Raw genomic sequence first — 18,210 nt, 5'->3', positions numbered from 1 at the left:
CAACCATTCATCCAGACTGGTAAGGAGGGGTGGAGTCGGAGGCCTATAGAGAGGGGTTGAGGGGTACCGGCAGGAAAACGCAGTGGCTGGCAGACGCGGGCACACAAGGTGCAGGTGGCAGTTGGCAGACCCCAGAAGCACAGGGGCAGCTGATGGACCCAGTTGCAGACCCTGGGCTTGGGAGGCAACAAGACGACCCAGTGAGGTGCGCAAGGCAGCTGGCTGTCCGCAGTCACACCTTATCTGCGCATATTCATGCGCAGATAAACCAGGTGAAAATGGGTAGCGACACAGACCCCGTAACCCAGGGACCTAGCGCTGGGAAATAAAGCCTAAAAGCACCAATTGAAAACTCCTGTGGGGGTTGAGGACAGGAGAATCTCCCAGCCTCACAGGAGAGCTCTTTGGGGAGACCCACAGAGTCCTAGAAAGTACACAAGCCCACCCGCCTAGGAGCCAGCACCAGAAGGGCCCAATCTAGTTGTGGGAAGCGGCTGAGGGGACTGAAGTCCTAGAGAGAGCGGAGCAGGCGACATTGTTACCTCTTGGACCCCGCTCCCACATACAGCATCACAGCCCAGCGACTGGGGTGCCCTGCCCTGGTGAACACCTAAGGCTCTGCCTCTCATACGTAACAGGCACAACTGGACCAAAGGAAAAAAAAAGATGGCTCAAACAGAATTGAAAGCCCTGCGGCCAGTACTTTTAAGCAACTGAGAGATGGCCAACCTATCAGACACACAGTTCAAAGCACTGGTGATCAGGATGCTCACAGAATTGGTTGATTTTGGTCGCAAATTAGGTAAAAAAATGAAGGCTACAATAAGTGAAATGAAGAAAAATGCACACAGAACCAATACTGACAGAAAGAAAACTGGGTTTCAAATCAATAGAGTGGACCAGAAGGAAGAAAGAAACAACCAAACAGAAAAGAATGAAGAAACAAGAATTCAAAAAAAAATGAGGAGAGGCTTAGGAACCTCCAGGACATCTTTAAATGTTCCAACATCCAAGTTATAGGGGTACCAGAAGGGGAAGAGGAAGAGCAACAAGTGGAAAACTTATTTGAACAAATAATAAAGGAGAACTTCCCCAATCTGGCAAAGGAAATAGACTTCTAGGAAGTCCAGGAAGCTCAGAGAGTCCCAAAGAGGTTGGACCCAAGGAGGAACACACCAAGGCACATCGTAATTACATTACCCAAGGTAAAAATGAAGGAGAGAATCCCAGAAGCAGCAAGAGATAAGGGGACAGTTACCTACAAAGGAGTTCCCATCAGAATGTCAGCTGATTTCTCAAAAGAGATCTTTCAGGCAAGAGGGGGCTGGAAAGAAGTATTCCAAGTCATGAAAGGCAAGGACTTACATCCAAGATTGCTCTATCCAGCTAAACTTTCATTTAGAATGGAAGGGCAGATAAAGCACTTCTCAGATAAGGCCAAGTTAAAGGAGTTCGTCATCACCCAGCCCTTATTATATGAAATGTTAAAGGGACTTATCTGAGAAAAAGAAGATAAAATATATGAACAGTAAAAAATTACATCAAACTTACAGTTAGTACCAACCACACCTAAAACAAAAGCAAACTAAGCAAACAAATAGAACAGGACAGAACCACAGAAATGGAGATCACATGGAGGGTTAGCAACAAGGGAGTGGGAGGAGAAGAGAGGGGGAAAAGATATGGAGAATAAATAGCATAGACGGTAGGTAGAAAATGGACGGGGAAGGCAAGAATAGTATGGGAAATGTAGAAGCTAAAGAACTTACAACACGTGGACATGAACATTCAAAGGGGGGAATGTGGGTGGGAGGGGGTGTGCAGGGTGGAGGGGAGTGAAGGGGGAAAATGGGACAACTGTAATAGCATAAGCAATAAAATATATTTTAAAAAACTATGAATAGGAAAATGACAATGAACCCAGAACTATCAACAAGTGAACCAGAAAGAGCAAAAACAAAAACAAACTAAGCAAACAACCAGAACAGAAACAGAATCACAGAAATGAAGATCACATGGAGGGGTGTCAGCAGGGAGTGGGAGGGGGGAGACTGGGGAAAAAGGTACAGTGAATAAGTAGCATAAATGGTAGGTACAAAATAGACAGGGGGAGGTTAAGAACAGTATAGGAAATGGAGAAGCCAAAGGACTTACGTGTACAACCCATGGACATGAACTAAGGAGGGGGAATGCTGGTGGGAGGGAGTGCAGCATGGAGGGGAATAAAGAGTAGGAAAAATGGGACAACTGTAATAGCATAATCAACAAAATATACAAAAAACTAGATATAATATTTTCAACCATTAGACTAACAAAAATAAAATTTTGACAACGTGAAAAAAAAGGATGAATTGGCAGAGAGGATTTTTAGGGCAGTGAAACTACTCTGTTTGATACTACAGTGGTGGACATATGTCATTATATGCTTGTCCAAATCCATAGAATGTACAACACCAGGAGTGAACCCTTGTGTAAACTGGACTCGGGGTGATGATGATGTATCCGTGTAGGTTCATCATCTATAACATTTGCGCCATCTGGTGGGGGAGGTTGATAGTGGGGAAGGCTGTGCACTTGTGGGCAGGGAGCATAGGGAAATGTCTGTACTTTCCACTCAATGTTACTGTGAACCTAAAACTACTCTAAAAAAGAGTTTATTAAATTAATTTTACCTGTTACTTCTTTTCATAAGTCAATTAGACAATTTTAAGTGTGATTCACCTCGTATTTCACTGAATACAGATGCTTTAGGGCAGAGGTCCCCAACCTTTTTGGCAACAGGGACTAGTTTTGTGGGGGAGAATTTTCCCATGGATTAGGGTGGAGGAGGGATGGTTTCGGGATGATTCAAGAACATTCCATTCAAGCTCACCTCCTGCTCTGTGGCCCAGTTCCTAACAGGCCCGGATTGGTTCCAGTCTGTGGCCCGGAGGTGGGGGACCCCTGCTTTAGGGACCATACTTGTACTTAACAAAGTCCTGCAAACAGCAGGTACAAAGTGAAAGGTACAGTGTTTCCAGTCAGGCTTTCATGGCTGCCTGGGCATCTCAGTAGCAGACCATGGAAGGGCTGAGGGAGGTGGGATGGAGATTTCAGGTCTCCAACTTGAACTAGAGTAACTCTGTTCTTATGTGTATTAATTTATTTATTGGAGCTCTGCCTGAGATTAACTCAGTGCTGTGAGGGAGCAAGAAAACAGGTGCTGTCCCTAGTTTATTCTTGAGAAGAGTAAGGCTCAGAGAGTGGGGTGGGATTTGTAACCCAGAGTGGGAGTCCAGATCCCTAGTTCCCAGGGACTGTTAAATAAGACAAACTACACTGTTTCTCAAGGTAGAAGCAGGAAATGATGGATTGCCTTTTTTCCCTCCAACAGACTTGATTTCTTAGAGCAGTTGTAGGTTCATAAAAAATTGAACCAAATTACAGATTTCGCATATAGCACTCCTCATAGCACCCCCCATTATTAATATCCCACACTAGAGTAGTGCATTTATTATAAGTGATGAAGCTACGCTGACACATTAGTTTCCAGAGTCCATAGTTTATATCACAGTTTATACTTGGTGTTGTAAATTCTATGGGTTTGGGCAAATGTATGATGGCTTGTATTATTAGAGTCTCATATAGAATACTCGCACTGCCCTAAAAATCCTCTACATTCTTCCTATTCTCCCCTCCCTCCCATCTTTTTTAAAAATTTAAAACTTGGAATAATTTTAGGTTTACAGGGCAGTTACAAAGATAAGACAGAGTTCCTATAAACTTTTTTCTCAACTTCCCCAAATGTTGACATCTTCCATAACGAGGAACACTTGTCAAAATGAAGACATTGACATTGGTACCTGACAGTTCACTAAACTCTAGGCTGTTTGGATTTAACCAGTTTTTCCACTAAGGTTCTTTTCTGTTCCTGGACCAAATCCAGGATTCTGCATTGCATTTATTTGTCCTGCCTCCTTTGATCTGTGTGAGTTTTGTAATTTGTTCTCTTGTTTCCACAGCAAGTGTTGTGTGTGTACATATGTGTATAGAAGATTTAATGTCCTTTGAAAATGCTGTGAGAGTTCCAAATCTGCGACTAGTTAAATGGGGTGTGTTTCTAGCACAGTGTGAGTGTTTTGACACGGGTACCTTTTCTTACCTCGCAGGTGTCCACTTTGTTGTCTGCCCTTAGTCTCTGAAATTCTCTTTTCTCAGAAGTCTCTCAGTGAGGGGACCACAGTGCATTTCCTCAGAGACTTAGACTTCTTTCCTTAACTGTGGGTGGCCTTCATTTTCAGAGTACTTTCAGTAAAGGTATTGACCCACTCCAGGCGCCCTGCCAGCAGCTCAGCCGCCTGTGATGTTGGTGCGATCAAAGCATCTGTAGGCGTGTTTGCAGTCACTGCTGTGCTGCTTGGCTCACAGGGAGACACTCGGCTTCAAGCTGGAGGGCTTGGACCTGTCTGTTTGAATGTAATTCACATCATTGCTTTTTAACACCAGACAGTTTTTACAAGTTTCCTCCAGACTATCCCAGAACATTGATGTTTCAGTGAATTTAAGTGAAGGGTGGGGAAGGAAGCAAAGACATGATGTGCCTGCTCTGCTGGGTGCTGTACTGAGTGCAGCGCTAGGAATGAGCCTTGGATGTTCTGTGCAGCCGGTACCCCTTCCCTGGGTCGTCTGTCACACTGTGGGCTCACTGAGGGCAGCGTCTTACTCTCCGTTCTGTAAAGGTACATTGGATTAGAAGGTTCACCTGCTTAAGATTCCCAGTGACTTGTCATTGCCCTTTGAATAAATCTAAGCTCCTTACTGTGGCCTTCAGTGCCTCCTCAGCCTCATCACCTCCCTTGTCCTTGACTTCTGCACCTTCCATCTCCTTGACTTCAGCCTCTGTAATCTCCTTAACCTCAAAACCTAGCTCCTTGACTTCAGCCCTTCCTATCTCCTTGACCAGAGCCCCAGCCATCCCCTTCACCTGACCTCCTGCCTTTGACTTCAAAACCTCTTCTCCCCTTGACCACAGCGCTGACCTCAGCAGCTGCCCATCTCTTTGTGTTCAGCATCTCTTATCTTCTGGAGCCCTGGGGCTTGGACTGCCCTGGCCCTCTTATTCTTGGAGCATGCCTAGTTGCTTTCCACTGCAGGGCCTTCACTGACTGGTCCCTGACTGGTACACCGGCGTGTGCGCCCTGTCACCGAGAGGCCACCTCAGAGAGGCTTCCCTGAGCACTCTGCCTACAGACAGCTGAAGGGCAGTGCTCATTCTGTGCTCTCCATGCTGTGTCCACTTTGCTCATGCCCACCCACTCCCATCTCACCTCAACTCGGAACAGTTGTTACCACATGTTGTAGGTGAGAAACCATGGCGCTGACCCTGGATGCCTCCCAGAGTCGTGCTTCCCCTTCATCCTTGTGTTCTAGAAGCCCGTCTCTCCATGGGAGCCATCTCACGGATTTTGCTGGTTCATTTGTTTGTTTGTTGATTTGCCTTTCTTATCACATCACCATCATGTCAGCACCATCATATGGGGACTATATGTCGTTGTGGTCATTATGGTTGGTCATCTCCAGGTTTGGTAGGACCCATTTGGTGATGAAACCTAATGTTGGAGCCAGCTGTCTGCCAGGCCCAGCATAGAGATCAACAGAGATACACCGTGTCTTCTTCTTACCAGACACCACAGGCGGTTTTCCTCCTAGCATAGCATTATTTCCAATTCCAGAGAATAGTCTTATAAGGTGACTTACCTACTGAACACTGAAGTGCCTTCCAAGTCTTTAGTATCCTATTTCAATATTTCAGTGGAGGAATGTGTACAGAGGTGCATGTCCTCACATTGTCATCCTCCTATCAGAGTGGTCATGGCTGGGCCCCATTTCTCCTCTGGGTTTCAAGCTTGTGGAGACTGCCCTTCTCTAGTCTGTGTGTGAGCCTGGAACAGAGCCTGGATGGGGAGCCAAGGCTTTGCTTCCGGTCCCAGCTGTGCTTCGTGGGGTGGCTCCAGGGAGTAAATTCTTGTCTTCTTACCATAGGTCATCGAGCCGGCCAGAGGTGGCCAGCATAGAGCCCCTGGATCTGGACAAGCAGCAGTGTTCCCAGAAGGCAGTGGTGCAGGCTCGTCTGTCCCAGCCCGCCCGCTTGACAAGCATCATCTTTGCAGAGGACATCAGTAAGGGTTTGAATGCCCTGTGCAGTCCCTGGGGGAATGATGTGAAAAATACCGCATTGAGACCCCCAGCCGTAGACGCCACCAGAGCGTGTGGTGGCAGTGTTGTTTCTCTTGTTGGGTCAGCGGACACCCAGAGAGGACAGGGATGCTGAGCAAGCAACACCCACCTTGCTTCCTTCTGCCAGCATTTTGTGCTATTTTCCCCTCATAGAGGCTGACTTTCATTTCTCAATGTTTATTGTGCAAATAACTCTTTATGGGTATTGAGTCAAAATGAAGAAAGTTGTTGCAATCCTTTCACTTCTTCCTATTTAATTTACTATATTATGGTTGTAAAATGTTTAGAAAACAATTGTAGTAATTTTCTGTCATGCTTTTCTTCTATCTAACATGATATGAAAAGTTTTCTCTCCTATTATAGAATTGTTATTAATGGCTGAGTAATATTCTTCACAGGAGCTTGTCCTATCAGCATTCCCTACATTGGACATTTGCATTGTTTTCAGATGTTTGTTTCAGTATTATATAGAAAAAGAAAAATTCTTGTTCAGAGAACAATTTTGGGTTCTTTTAGGCCATTTCCAGCTATCAATAGATTCCCAGTTTTACTGAGTCACACAGCATATGAATATTTTTAAAGATTTCTATTTACTTATTTTTAGAGAGAGGGGAAGGGAGGGAGAAAGAGAGGGAGAGAAACATCAGTGTGTGCTTGCCTCATGCATGCTCCCTACTGGGGACCTGGCCCACAACCCAGGCATATGCTCTGACTGGGAATTGAACCAGTGACCCTTTGGCTCACAGGCTGGCACTCAATCCACTGAGCCATACCAGCCAGGGCAGCATATGAATATTTTTTGAGGTTTTTGGTAAGTGGGGCTGTATTGCTTTCTAACAAAGTACCATTGATAGTGCACAGGAAGTTTTTTCCAGGTATGGTGCCTGGAGAATGATCAGGATGATTTTGTGTCACATGCTGTTATTTTTGCACTAGGGAGTTCTTCAGATAAGACACATGCTATTTGTGTGTCTTATTTGTGGAACAATTAAAAATCTATATGCATGCAAACACACCCCTTTTCTTCCATGGTATAGTTGATAGTCTCATGTAAAAATACCAGTGTAGGTAAATAAACACCACCAGCTGGCATTCCTAAAATCAGTAGTTAGGGACAGGCATCAGAACAGTACTATGTTTTTGGGTGCTCACTCACACTGGAGCCCTTGTCATTTAACTTAATGGTTATACTTGAACAAACCTGCTTGGCTTCTGAGGCTTAGTTTGGTTCTTCCAGCCCCATTTTGTGGTGCTTGGTTTGTTGGTTGCTCTAGTCTTTGCCAAAGTGTAAGACCACTTGGCTTGCAAGGCCATATAGGTAGGGTGGCAGTCATGGCACTGACCCATCTGACCCCTTGGTCCTGTGCCTTCAGCCACAGGACAGGTTCTGCGCTGTGATGCCATTGTTGACCTCATCCATGGCATTCAGATCGTCTCCACGACCCGCGAACTCTACCTGGAAGACTCGCCCCTGGAACTGAAGATCCAGGCTCTGGACTCTGAAGGTGAGATGCTACCCTGGCCATCTCTATTTCCTTCTTCCCTTGTAATGGCCCTACTGTTCCCCACCGAAGGCTGTTCCAACCAGGAAATTAAAGTTGGTGCTGGGGTAGCACCAGAGGGGGCTTGAAGAGGTCCGGACCCTAGGCTCTTATTGGCAGGGGGCCGTGGCTACTTCTGGTGTACACTGGTCTCTATATGGTAGGGCCAGTGAGTTGAGAGCTTTTGCATCTCTTGGAGGCTGACTCCATGCCTGTGCACAGGGATTGTGTTTAGTAAAGGCGCCTTTTTGGGAAGTGATATCTGGGTGATGGGAAGCTAGAAGAGGCTCCTGCTCCTGGGTCAACGTGGTGTGAACAGGGGAAGGTGTTTGGTGATGGTATTGGTTCCTGGTCCAGAATGCAGAGTGTGTGAGTGTGTTTATGAATGTGTACATGTGTGAGTGTGTGTATGGGGGTAACCAGTGCAGTGGTTAAATGCACTGTTAACCACCATGTGCATTTGTGAGTGTGTATGTGTGAGTGCAGCTGGGACATGGCTATGATGCTGGCTCCATGCCCCATCCTTCTCATTTCCCTGCACCAGAGTTGAGCACCAACTTGCCTGGACTTGGGCTTTTCTTAGGATATCTGTTATGCGTAGGCAGACTGTCCTGGTTGTAGCCTGACCCTAGTGGTAAAGGAATGAAGGAAAAATTTGTAGGTTAAGATTCTTTTTCTTCTCTTTTTAAATTACATTTAATCAATTTATTTTTAAAATTTATTTCTCAATTACATTTGACATATAATACTATATTAGTTTCAGGTGGAGGGGGTTGGGGGCTGGGTAAAAAGCTGAGGGGATTAAGAAGTACAAATTCACAGTAACAAAGTAGTCGCAGGATTTTAAGTGCAGCACAGGGAACGTAGTGAGGAATGTTGCAGTAACTGTGCATGGTGCCAGGTAGGTGCTGGAAATATCAAGGAGAAAACCGAAAACTGCAAAGTATATAACTGTTTAACCACTATGCTATACACCTGCAACTAACACAAAATAATACTGAATGTAAATTTTAATTTAAAAATAAAATTAAAGAACATTAGTTTTAGTTGTACAACATATTGAATAGACATTTATATATCTTATGAAGTGATCACCGTAATAAATCTAGTACATAGGTTAAGATTCTTACTGAAGAAAGTAAGTCAGGCAAAAGATGCCTTTAAGATGGGGGATCTTCCAAAACTTCAAATTCAAACCAAGTCTCACCTTGTCTTTGAAATCTTCCTTGACCACTCAACACCTGCCCCAAACCCCTCCTTTTAAAAAAATTTCTGATCAGGGTTTCTCAGCCTAGGGAGTATTGACATTGGGGGAAGATGATTCTTTGTGGTGAAAATCTCTCCAGTGCGTTATAGGGTGTTTAGCAGCATACGTGGCCTCTACCCACTAGATGCTAGCAGAACTCCCCAAGGTGTGACAATGAAACATATCTCTAACCAGCACCAGATTTCCCTTGGAGGGGGCAGAATTATTGTTCTGGGGCATCTGTCCAGTCTTCCCTTCCTCCATGTCTTCATTATGGAAAGTCAGCTGCCTAACTTCTCTGTTTTCTGGTCTGAGAAAGTGAGATGGTGATGATTACCTGGGGGCTGGAAGGACTTGATAAGAAGCATGTAAAGGGTTTAGTGCTGCATGGTGCATAGTGGGTACTCAGTAAGGCAGGTAGCATCTGACCACCTTGTACCTACTGGGCATTTTGCCAGGTCCTGGGGGTGCTTCCAGGGAAGGAAGGGCTTGGCCTCTGCTCCCATAACCTCCAGCTTTGAGAGGGGTCCATGTGTAAATAAATGCCCATATCATCTCAGTAGGTGCTGTTTAGAGTCAAATTAGATGGCAAGTGTGAATGGACCACAGAGTTAGGGAGAGCCAACCCCTGGGAAGGTTGCAGGTGGGGTGTGGAGGACAGAGGTCAGAACAGTTTCTTAGAAGACATGATGGTTGACTGAGCCTTGAGGATATGGATTATGCAAAGGAGGGAAGGCCATTTTATTCTTGAAGAGAGTGAAGTTCAGACAGAGGTGAGATGCAGGATCCTGTGTACCAGATTTGGGATTTGGAAGCTGAGAAAGGGGTTTGTGCAGTGAGGGGATAGGAGTTCATCTGCAGGACTCAGGGGGAGGGAGTATTCATGTGCTCTTCTTGGGAACAAAAAACCAAAGTTGGAGCCAGGCACTCCTCTGTACACTTTACATTTTCCAACTCATTTCGTGCCCAGGTGATGAGACTGTGGCACAGAGAGTGAACATGAACATGCACATAAGCACACAGATATGTAGTTAGTGTTTAGCAGATCCAGAGTCTGAGCTCCAGCCTGGCCCCAGAGTTCACTCTGTTTGCCAGGAGTTAGCAAACTTTGTGAAGAGCCAGATAGTAAACATTTTAGGCTTTGCTGTCCATATAGTCTGCTGCAGTTACTTAGTTCTGCCATTGTTGCCCTAAAGCAGTCTTAGATGATGCATAAATGAATGGGCATGGCTATGCTGTAATAAAACTTTGTTTGGAAAAAGTGGCAGGTGGCCATATTTGTCCCAGGGGCCATAATTTAGTTTACCCATCCATGCTTTTGGCCACTCTGTTCTATTCCCCCTCTTAAGTCACATTTTTTAAAGTTACAGGTTTTTAAAAGATTTTTTATTTTTATCACTATTTTATATCATGAAATTCACCTGTTTAAAATGTATAATTTAGTGGTTTTTAATATATTAAAAAAGTCATGCAACCACTACCACTAATTGTAGAGTTTTCATCACTATGAAAAAGAAGCCCTGTCTCTGTTAGTAGTAACGTCTCATTCTTTCCTTTCTCCAGCCCCTGGCAACCATCCATCTACTTTCTGTGTATATAGATTTGCTTATGTAGACATTTTGTACCAGAGAAACCTTGGCTCTTCTTGTCAATGCAGTAAAGAATTACAGATCAGGAAGTCTACTGGCATACAAATAAAGTTTATTAGTGCTCAGTTTTCCAATAGGAGAGCAAGAGCAAGGGGGGCCAGAGGCCCTTCCTCTCCCCATGTGGTGAAACAGCAAAGAGGCCAAGAGAACAAGTTCTTTGTTCTGACACCTTATATAGTTGGTGGGGTGGGAGTGAAGAAGTTACATATTGCTTGACAGGTAAAGGTGGTGCCAGCCTCCCTTGGGGAGATGTGACTACCCAAACGTAAGTGTGGGTGGGGGTCTGTTAGCCTGAATCCTTGTCTTGCCCCAGGCTGTATTTGTTCATTTTGTATACCTGACGGGAGGCAGGCAGTTGCCCAAAGTTGTTTTATGGGTTTCACTGTGGATCCCTTTCTCCTTCCCCCTTCTAGGCCTTGGGATGAATACACAGTCTCAAGGTTTCCTTTACGCAGCTAGTGGAGATGATGCACACAGACTTTCAAGGGCTTCCCCCTAGCACTATCATAGTTTACTTGTGTTGTTCGGAATGCCTGGCAGTCTTATTGAACTAGGCTCAGGACTTCTGAGTCAATGGGTGATCCTTACTTTTAGCCTCCTGTATTAAGTTCTTTGTTAGATTGCAATGGTGAGGACCCTGCCTTTATTTCCCCTCTGGCCACTCATTCCTAGCTACTACCTAAGGACTAAAAGGTATTGCCTGGCAACCAGGACACGCTAGCCTCTGGCCAGTAACAGCAGCGCAGTCTCAGAGTTCATCCTGTACTGTCTCCTGCCACAATTTCATAAGGATAAAGTTGGGCAATACGTGGTCTTTTGTTACTGGCTTTTACTGAGCATGTGTCAGTACTTCATTTTTTCATGGCTGAAGAATATTCCATTATGTGGCCAGACCAGTTGGTTTATTCATTTATCTTTTGATGGACATTTGGGTTGTTTCATATTTTTGGCTACTGTGAATAGTGCTGCTGTGAACATTCGTGTGCAAGTCTTTGTGTGACACCCGTTTGAGATATACCTAGGAAATGCCTCTTGGGTACAGTCCTAGGAGTAGAATTGCTGGGCCATTGGGCAGTGTCTATGTTTAATTTTTTTTTTTTTGAGAAACCACCAGACTTTTTCCCACAGCAGCTATACTATTTTACATTCTCATCAACAGTGTATGAAGCTTCCAGTGTTTCCACGTCCTCACCAACACTTGTTACTATTCATCTTTTTTGTTCTAGTTAAGTCATTTTCAAGTCACTTTTATTTTTCTCCTGGCCATGCATCCTTTCCCTCAGGCCGTTAGTGGAAATGTCAGGAGCGGGGAGGTGGTTGCTCCTGGCCTACTCATGCAGGACAGATGCCCAGTGGCCTGTGACAGTCGCCTTTCCCACTCCTAAGGTTTCAGTGGCACATGAGGACAGTTCAAGGATAGGAAATTTAGGTTCACCAGCTGACTTACAAACACTAGATCATTCATAAATCTCCCAAATTAAGGCCCCACCTTTGCAGTAAGCAGGTGGTTCACTCCCTTCCTCATTATTCCCTGGGAGGGTGTCTCACTTCCTAGTTGATAATTCTTGCCCAAAAATCATTAGATTAGAACCTCCATGTTTTCCTTCTCTGTTTTCCCTGAGCCTGTGTCCTTTTTATTGGGTACAGACTCCATTGTGAAGATGAATTTGACTCTTGTAATCTTTGAGGATGTAGCAGTCTCAGAGAGGATACATCTTGTCTAGATTGGTGGGTGTTTGTCAGAAAAGACTCTGCTTCTGGCTCAAGAAGCATTGCTAGGTACCCTGTGTGTGCTATGCACTGTGCCAGGCCCTCTACAAGTGCAATTCTTTACTCCCAGTGGAGAATGCTGCTTGCATAGACAAGGAAGCTGAGGCCCAGAGAGCTTAAGTAACTTGCCCAAGGTCACACAGCTCATAGGTGGCAGAGTAGGGGGTGGAACTCAGGATGTCTGACTTTGTTGCCTGAGCTCTTGTCCCCCACGGCACATTGCCTGTTTCCTGCTGCATGGGGTCCCTGCACAGCACTGAGGTCCATCTTTTTGGCCTGAGGCTGTCTGCAAAGTGCCTGCACTGAGTTGACATTTTTCATAGTATTTTCCAGCCCACAGACACCTCGTATACAGCAGAGATGCCCCCTCCTTTTCCCTTCTCCTTTCCTTATATTGTGTGTTCTGCTCAGAACACCTTCCACCATTCCTTGCTGTTTCTGCTTTCAAAAGTCCTGGTTCCCTTGAGGATTTCCTTCCAGACATTCTGTTCTCCAGGGACCTCTCCCTGACTTCCAAGGAAAAATCTGTCCCTCCATTATTTACTCACTGTTGTCAAGCACAGACAACACTTGGAGGGCAGAACAGGGACTCTATTCTTCTGGAATTTTCTGTTCGACACTAGATTTTGGAACCAGCAGGCATTTGGCAGGTGTTTGTTCAACTGAATTGCTTAATGTTTTTCTGCTGCCCCCTGGACCAGGACAGGGAAGGTGTGTCCTATGGAGACTGGACCCTGGGTTTTCCTCCTCAATATTAACTTGGCTCTGAGGCTGCAAGGTCACTGGCTCTGTCTGCCCCACATAATAGGTGCTAATAGCTACACTAAGAATGTCTTTACAGAGTGTTTAAGTGTTTAAGACTGACTGAGAGCCCTGTTCCTCTGAGAATCATTGCCCAGTCATCCACTGGGCTCTGCTTGTTCTGACTCCCTGTCCGAAGGTGCACAGACACAAGCCATGACTTCAGAGCCAAGGCCAGCTGCACATGGCTTTCTGTCTTCTCCACCTTGGGACCCTGGGAGTCTCAGTGTCCAGGTGAAGAGATAAGAATAGTCATGGGAAGCCTGGTGGTTGGGTATTCTGCCCCCTCACCTGAGATTCTGCATGGGAAGGTGGTAGGAGGCATAAATGAATCAGGCCTCAGGAGCTGCTGTCTAAACTGTACAGTGCTTACAGGTGCCAGAGGTGATAGTGTTACACACTACAGTGAACCTGTTAGCAAAGGCAGAGGTACAGTGGAATGACATGAGTGTTCGTCTGAGACAAGCCTGAGTTCACATCCCAGCTCATCCCCTTATGGACGTGTGGCCCTGATCCTTTAAACCTCACTTTCCCCCTCCCAAATGGAGGCATGATGCCTCCTTTGCCATCATGCCAAGTGCTTTCCCTTCTCTTGACCCCAGGGACTTAACTCATGCATTTTTGCCTTCCTCCCCCATCTGCTCTCATAGGGAACACATTCAGCACCCTGGCTGGACTGGTCTTTGACTGGACAATCATGAAGGACACGGAAGCCAGCCGGTTTTCAGACTCCCACAATGCATTGCGGTGAGAGACGCCTCTCCTGTGAAAGGAAGGGGATGTCACTGGACTCTGAGTGGGCCGGGGGCTTTCATCCTGATCATCATCACTGCCAGCGAGGGGTGGGACCCAGGATGGTTCCCAGTGTGCTGGCCAGCATTCCCCTGACTGGGTTAGGAAAAAAAGTTTCTGCCCACACAGTTGTGCAGGAATTTTGGTGCTTTTGCAGGCCACTGGGTATGTTCTGTGGGAAATTGTCAAGGAGGCTGGAATGTATTTTGCAGATGAGAAAACTTGTCCCAGGTAATGGGGTACAGGAGAAGGGTTGTGTGTGGTCCCAGAGGGCAGCCCTCCTATCAGGGGGCCAGTAAATAGGGAGATAGTTTCTGACTAAGAGGACCTTGCAGCAGTGACAGCCCTTCACAGGTGCAGGGGGCTGCATTCCCAGCACAAGGGATACAGGATATAGATGGACTCCTGACTCATCTTGAGACTCAGTCACTCCTCCCAACAGCCATGCAGGCCTAGTTTTAAGCTTTTTGTCTCAGACTGGTAAACTATGGAGCTAGGCTTGAACTCAGGCCTGTATAAATCTTCACTTTGCAGTATGGTAGCTGCCACCCCCTCCTGGCTATTTGCATTTAAATGGGGTAGAATAATGAGCTCAGTCCCTGAGATGCATTAGCTGCACTTTCAGCTCATTCACTGTGTGGTAGTGGTTGTCTTGTGGACAGAGCAGGTGTGGAGAATATCCATCACTGCCACAAGGTTTGTGGGCCAGTGTGGGCACAGACCTAACCCTGTTATACTGCATTGCCTCATGCTTTATCAAGTAAGCTTTTAAAGAATATAGTCCCTTTGAGGGGGAGGAAAATTTTGTAAAAGTTTTGCAGCCATTTTGCAAATACAGTGCAAAAGGTGAGTTCCCTAAGCCATTGAGAGCAGGTTGTCAGCCTGTTGTGCTGTCACCCTGATGACTTTAATATGTATTTATGACCATGAAGAGCATTTTCCTGCATCTCCACAGGATAGTTGTCAAAATCCTTTGTGGCAAACCCCAGCCCAGAGTCCCCATATGTTGTTTTGTCACTCAGTCGCTGTCGGCCTAGAGCAATGTCGTGGGCTTTGACTTTTGGAACCTTGGCACTTGTGAAGATTATAGTCGTTATTTTTGTAGAAGGTCTCTCATTCTGGCTTTATCTGATGTTTCCTCCCAGTTAGATTCGAACTTTGCATCTTTGTGAGGAATATCACAAAGGTGAGATTCCCTATGCTAATTGCATCTTACTGTGATTTTGTTGGTCCATCACTGTCATCACTTGGGTAGGGTATCTACTAGGAAGCCTCTTTATAAAGTCACTTTCTTATCTCCTTGCAATTAGTAAGTATTTTGTGGGGAGTTATGAGTCTGGAATTTACACTTTTAAAAGTCCAGCCGAAGGCTCTAGGAAACATCCAGGCTTGGCTCACAGCATCTCCCTGGCAGTCGTCCTCACGTCCTGACACTGTGCACACTGAGGCACGCTCCTGGGTCAGAGCTCTTTATGGGGCTCAGGCTTCTGTCTGTGTTTCTTGGAAGAGCCCTGGAATTGCTGGTGTCTCATGAAGGCAGGAACGTGGGCTTTGTCAAAGAGATCTGGATTCCAGTCCAGGCCTCATCCCTTCCTGCCTGTGGCCCTAGTCAAGAAATGTAACCCATCTGAGCATCAGCTTCCTCTTCTACCACAAAAGTAATTGTTGTGTTTCCTCAGGGTGGCCATGTGGTCAGCACATGGACTGTGTTCAGAGCCCTTTCTGGGTCTGAAACACACTAGATATTCAGGGGATGCTGGTTCCCTGCCCCTTTCTGCACCACCAGGCCCGCTTCCTGCCATGACAGGCCCCTGAGCTTCCACTCACTCTGAATCTGAGCCAGCTGTCAACACAAATCCCAGGTGCATTGGATTTTCATTAAACTTAGCATATGACAACTAGAAAGATAGGAAAAGGAGATAAACCATTGTGCAATACAATACCCAACAGACCTTGGGGAGAATGAAAGCATGTCTAGTGGATGGCTCTTGTAATTTGTAAATCATAGGCTGCAAGTAAGAAACTGTTTCAAAAGGGTCCCTCAAACTAGCTGTGCTTGCCAACTCACACTCTTGAAAGGCCTCACACATCTCGATTTCTCTCCCTGCCTGGGGCTTCTCCCCACTGCCTATGCCCAGGAAGAATAAGATGTGATGTGGTTCCCTTGCCCAGGTGCTTGGAGGTTGGTCATTGAGACTCATTCCCCAGAGGCAGGAGCCAGCCCAGGGGTGGGCTGGAACGTGGCAGGTGGCCCTGGGGAGCCTGGGGGGCATTTTTGACACCACCCCAGCTGAGTCGGTAGTCTGGGGCCTATTTCTTAGTTTCCATGGGCCTCATCTTTCACATCTATAAGAGTAAAACATTTCTAAGTTCCTGATTCTGAAATTTCAGCATTTGTCATAATCATGTATAGATTTTGATAAAATGCAGGCTGCCAGGCTCCATGCAAATAAAGGCCTGGATCAGAGGCCAAGAATCTGCACTTTCACAAGGATGTTGGCAGTTCTCATGTAGGAAGTTTCGGGGACACATTTCTAAGCAGCACCAACTGGGGCAACACCAGTTATTTCAGCGTCTGGCACCCACCTGGAGGTCCTGATAGATAATGAATATGCTAGGTTCTTTTGTTCTTAGTCCCACACATCAGGTCTGATGACATGTGCTCTTCCAGAATCCTCCCATTCTCAGAGTCTACGTACATACCTCCTTCCTACATATCGGAGATGGAGAAGGCGGCCAAGCAGGGGGACACCATCCTGGTGTCAGGGATGAAGACTGGGAGCTCTAAGCTCAAGGCGCGCATCCAGGAGGCTGTGTACAAGGTAGGCCCTGGGTCCTGGGGGATGCCGGGCTTCCTGGGTGGAACCATGCACACATTAAATAGTGTAAATGAGGTCCCCTACTGAGAAAGTTTCACTATTCATGAAAGGGGGACTTCAGGGTGTGATTGCTTGTTTTCGTTTGTTCGGTTTTGTTTTTTGGGGCCATAGCTTAGTAAGGTGATTGGGGCACCTGAGTGTACCATCTACAGTCACAAAGCATTTGTTCTATTCTTAGTTTTGAGGGAGGTTCAGGAGCAGTGGGATTTTCACTGAGTTATTTCCAACAACTACTCCACTGTCCCAGTATAGGGACACATCACACATCTGGGGCTCTGTGAACAATCCTGAGGTGCCCTCCATGCTGTCTCTTCCTGCTCCCAGCATTGGCCCTAATACAGGGGGTCCCATTTGTCGGGGGCTGGTGCTCCTCAGCCTCCCTTCACCCCCAGTGTCAACCTGATATCACCAGCATCTACTTCCCCATCAATGCCCTGTTTTGAGAGGGTTACAGCAGAGGAAAAGAATGGGTTTAGTCACTGTCCTGGTTCTTTTCTGGTTCTTGTGGCCAGATGTCCACCCTGACCATGCCTTCTTTTGAACTGCAAACCTGAGCTCTTCCTTTTGTTTGCCTGATTCCTGGAACACAGGCAGGAAGGTTGTGGTACGTTATGTGCTGTTTAATTTGTAAACTGTCAGATGAGAGAAACTTCCTGATTCCGTCTCTTTGGTGGATTAGCCAGTAGTTTGGGAGTCCCAGAGAGTTTTGGAAACACGGGAGGTGCCATGTCTCAGGGCTGACCCTACAGCCCTCTGGAGTTAGTATGTGGAGACAGTTTGCTTCTTGGGATTCTGGGCCCCTGAGCGGGGTGAAGGGCTGGACAGGGGCCATGGCCTTCTTGCCTGCCTTGCTGGAAAGTGCTAACCATAGAGCCTGGCCCAACATAGGGGCTCTGTGTTTTTTTTTCTTTTTTAGTGAGTTAAAGATATTATTTAACTTATTGTTAAGCCAGGAAACCTGTAAGATGTTACAACCAGGTCAAAGGAGAACCCAAATAACTTATGAATAGATGCAGAGCTGGTCAGTATCCACTGGGTGGTCATCGGCCACACCCCACCAGAGAAAGTGGGTCTGCATGTCTGTGGACGGGGATCATTTGCTTCGTTATCAGTTTTCTCCAGCTTGCAGAGCAGTGGAGCAGTTTGATGGCAGTAAAAGGAGCAGGCTCTGCAGAACCTGGTGATGAAGGTGCACTGGAGTCTGTACAGGCAGTCTTTCCCCCACTTCAGGTCTCTGATGAGGAGGTCTCAGTGCAGAGGGAGAGATGAGAGGTGGGCAGGGAGGGGCCAGGAAGCAGGGACTGGTGGTCACAGGG

At 46.3% G+C, this 18,210-nt stretch overlaps 1 protein-coding gene across 2 annotated transcripts in view; it reads left to right on the top strand.

Moving 5' to 3' along the window:
• NUP210 (nucleoporin 210) overlaps positions 1-18,210 on the top strand; it is a 115,387-nt gene that overhangs the window by 14,395 nt on the left and 82,782 nt on the right. For both annotated transcript variants that reach the window (XM_045851397.1, XM_045851396.1), the window contains exons 2-5: positions 6,022-6,158; positions 7,590-7,721; positions 13,874-13,970; positions 16,687-16,837. In XM_045851397.1, the coding sequence (XP_045707353.1) occupies positions 6,022-6,158; positions 7,590-7,721; positions 13,874-13,970; positions 16,687-16,837 (517 nt within the window). The remainder of the gene's footprint in view (positions 1-6,021; positions 6,159-7,589; positions 7,722-13,873; positions 13,971-16,686; positions 16,838-18,210) is intronic.

The sequence above is a fragment of the Phyllostomus hastatus genome, unplaced genomic scaffold, assembly GCF_019186645.2.
Source record: "Phyllostomus hastatus isolate PE091 unplaced genomic scaffold, TTU_PhHast_1.1 phas_contig_86, whole genome shotgun sequence".
NCBI classification, from domain to species: domain Eukaryota; kingdom Metazoa; phylum Chordata; class Mammalia; order Chiroptera; family Phyllostomidae; genus Phyllostomus; species Phyllostomus hastatus.
Note: the sequence above shows the minus strand (reverse complement) of the source record. Positions and strands in the feature narration are given on the sequence as shown.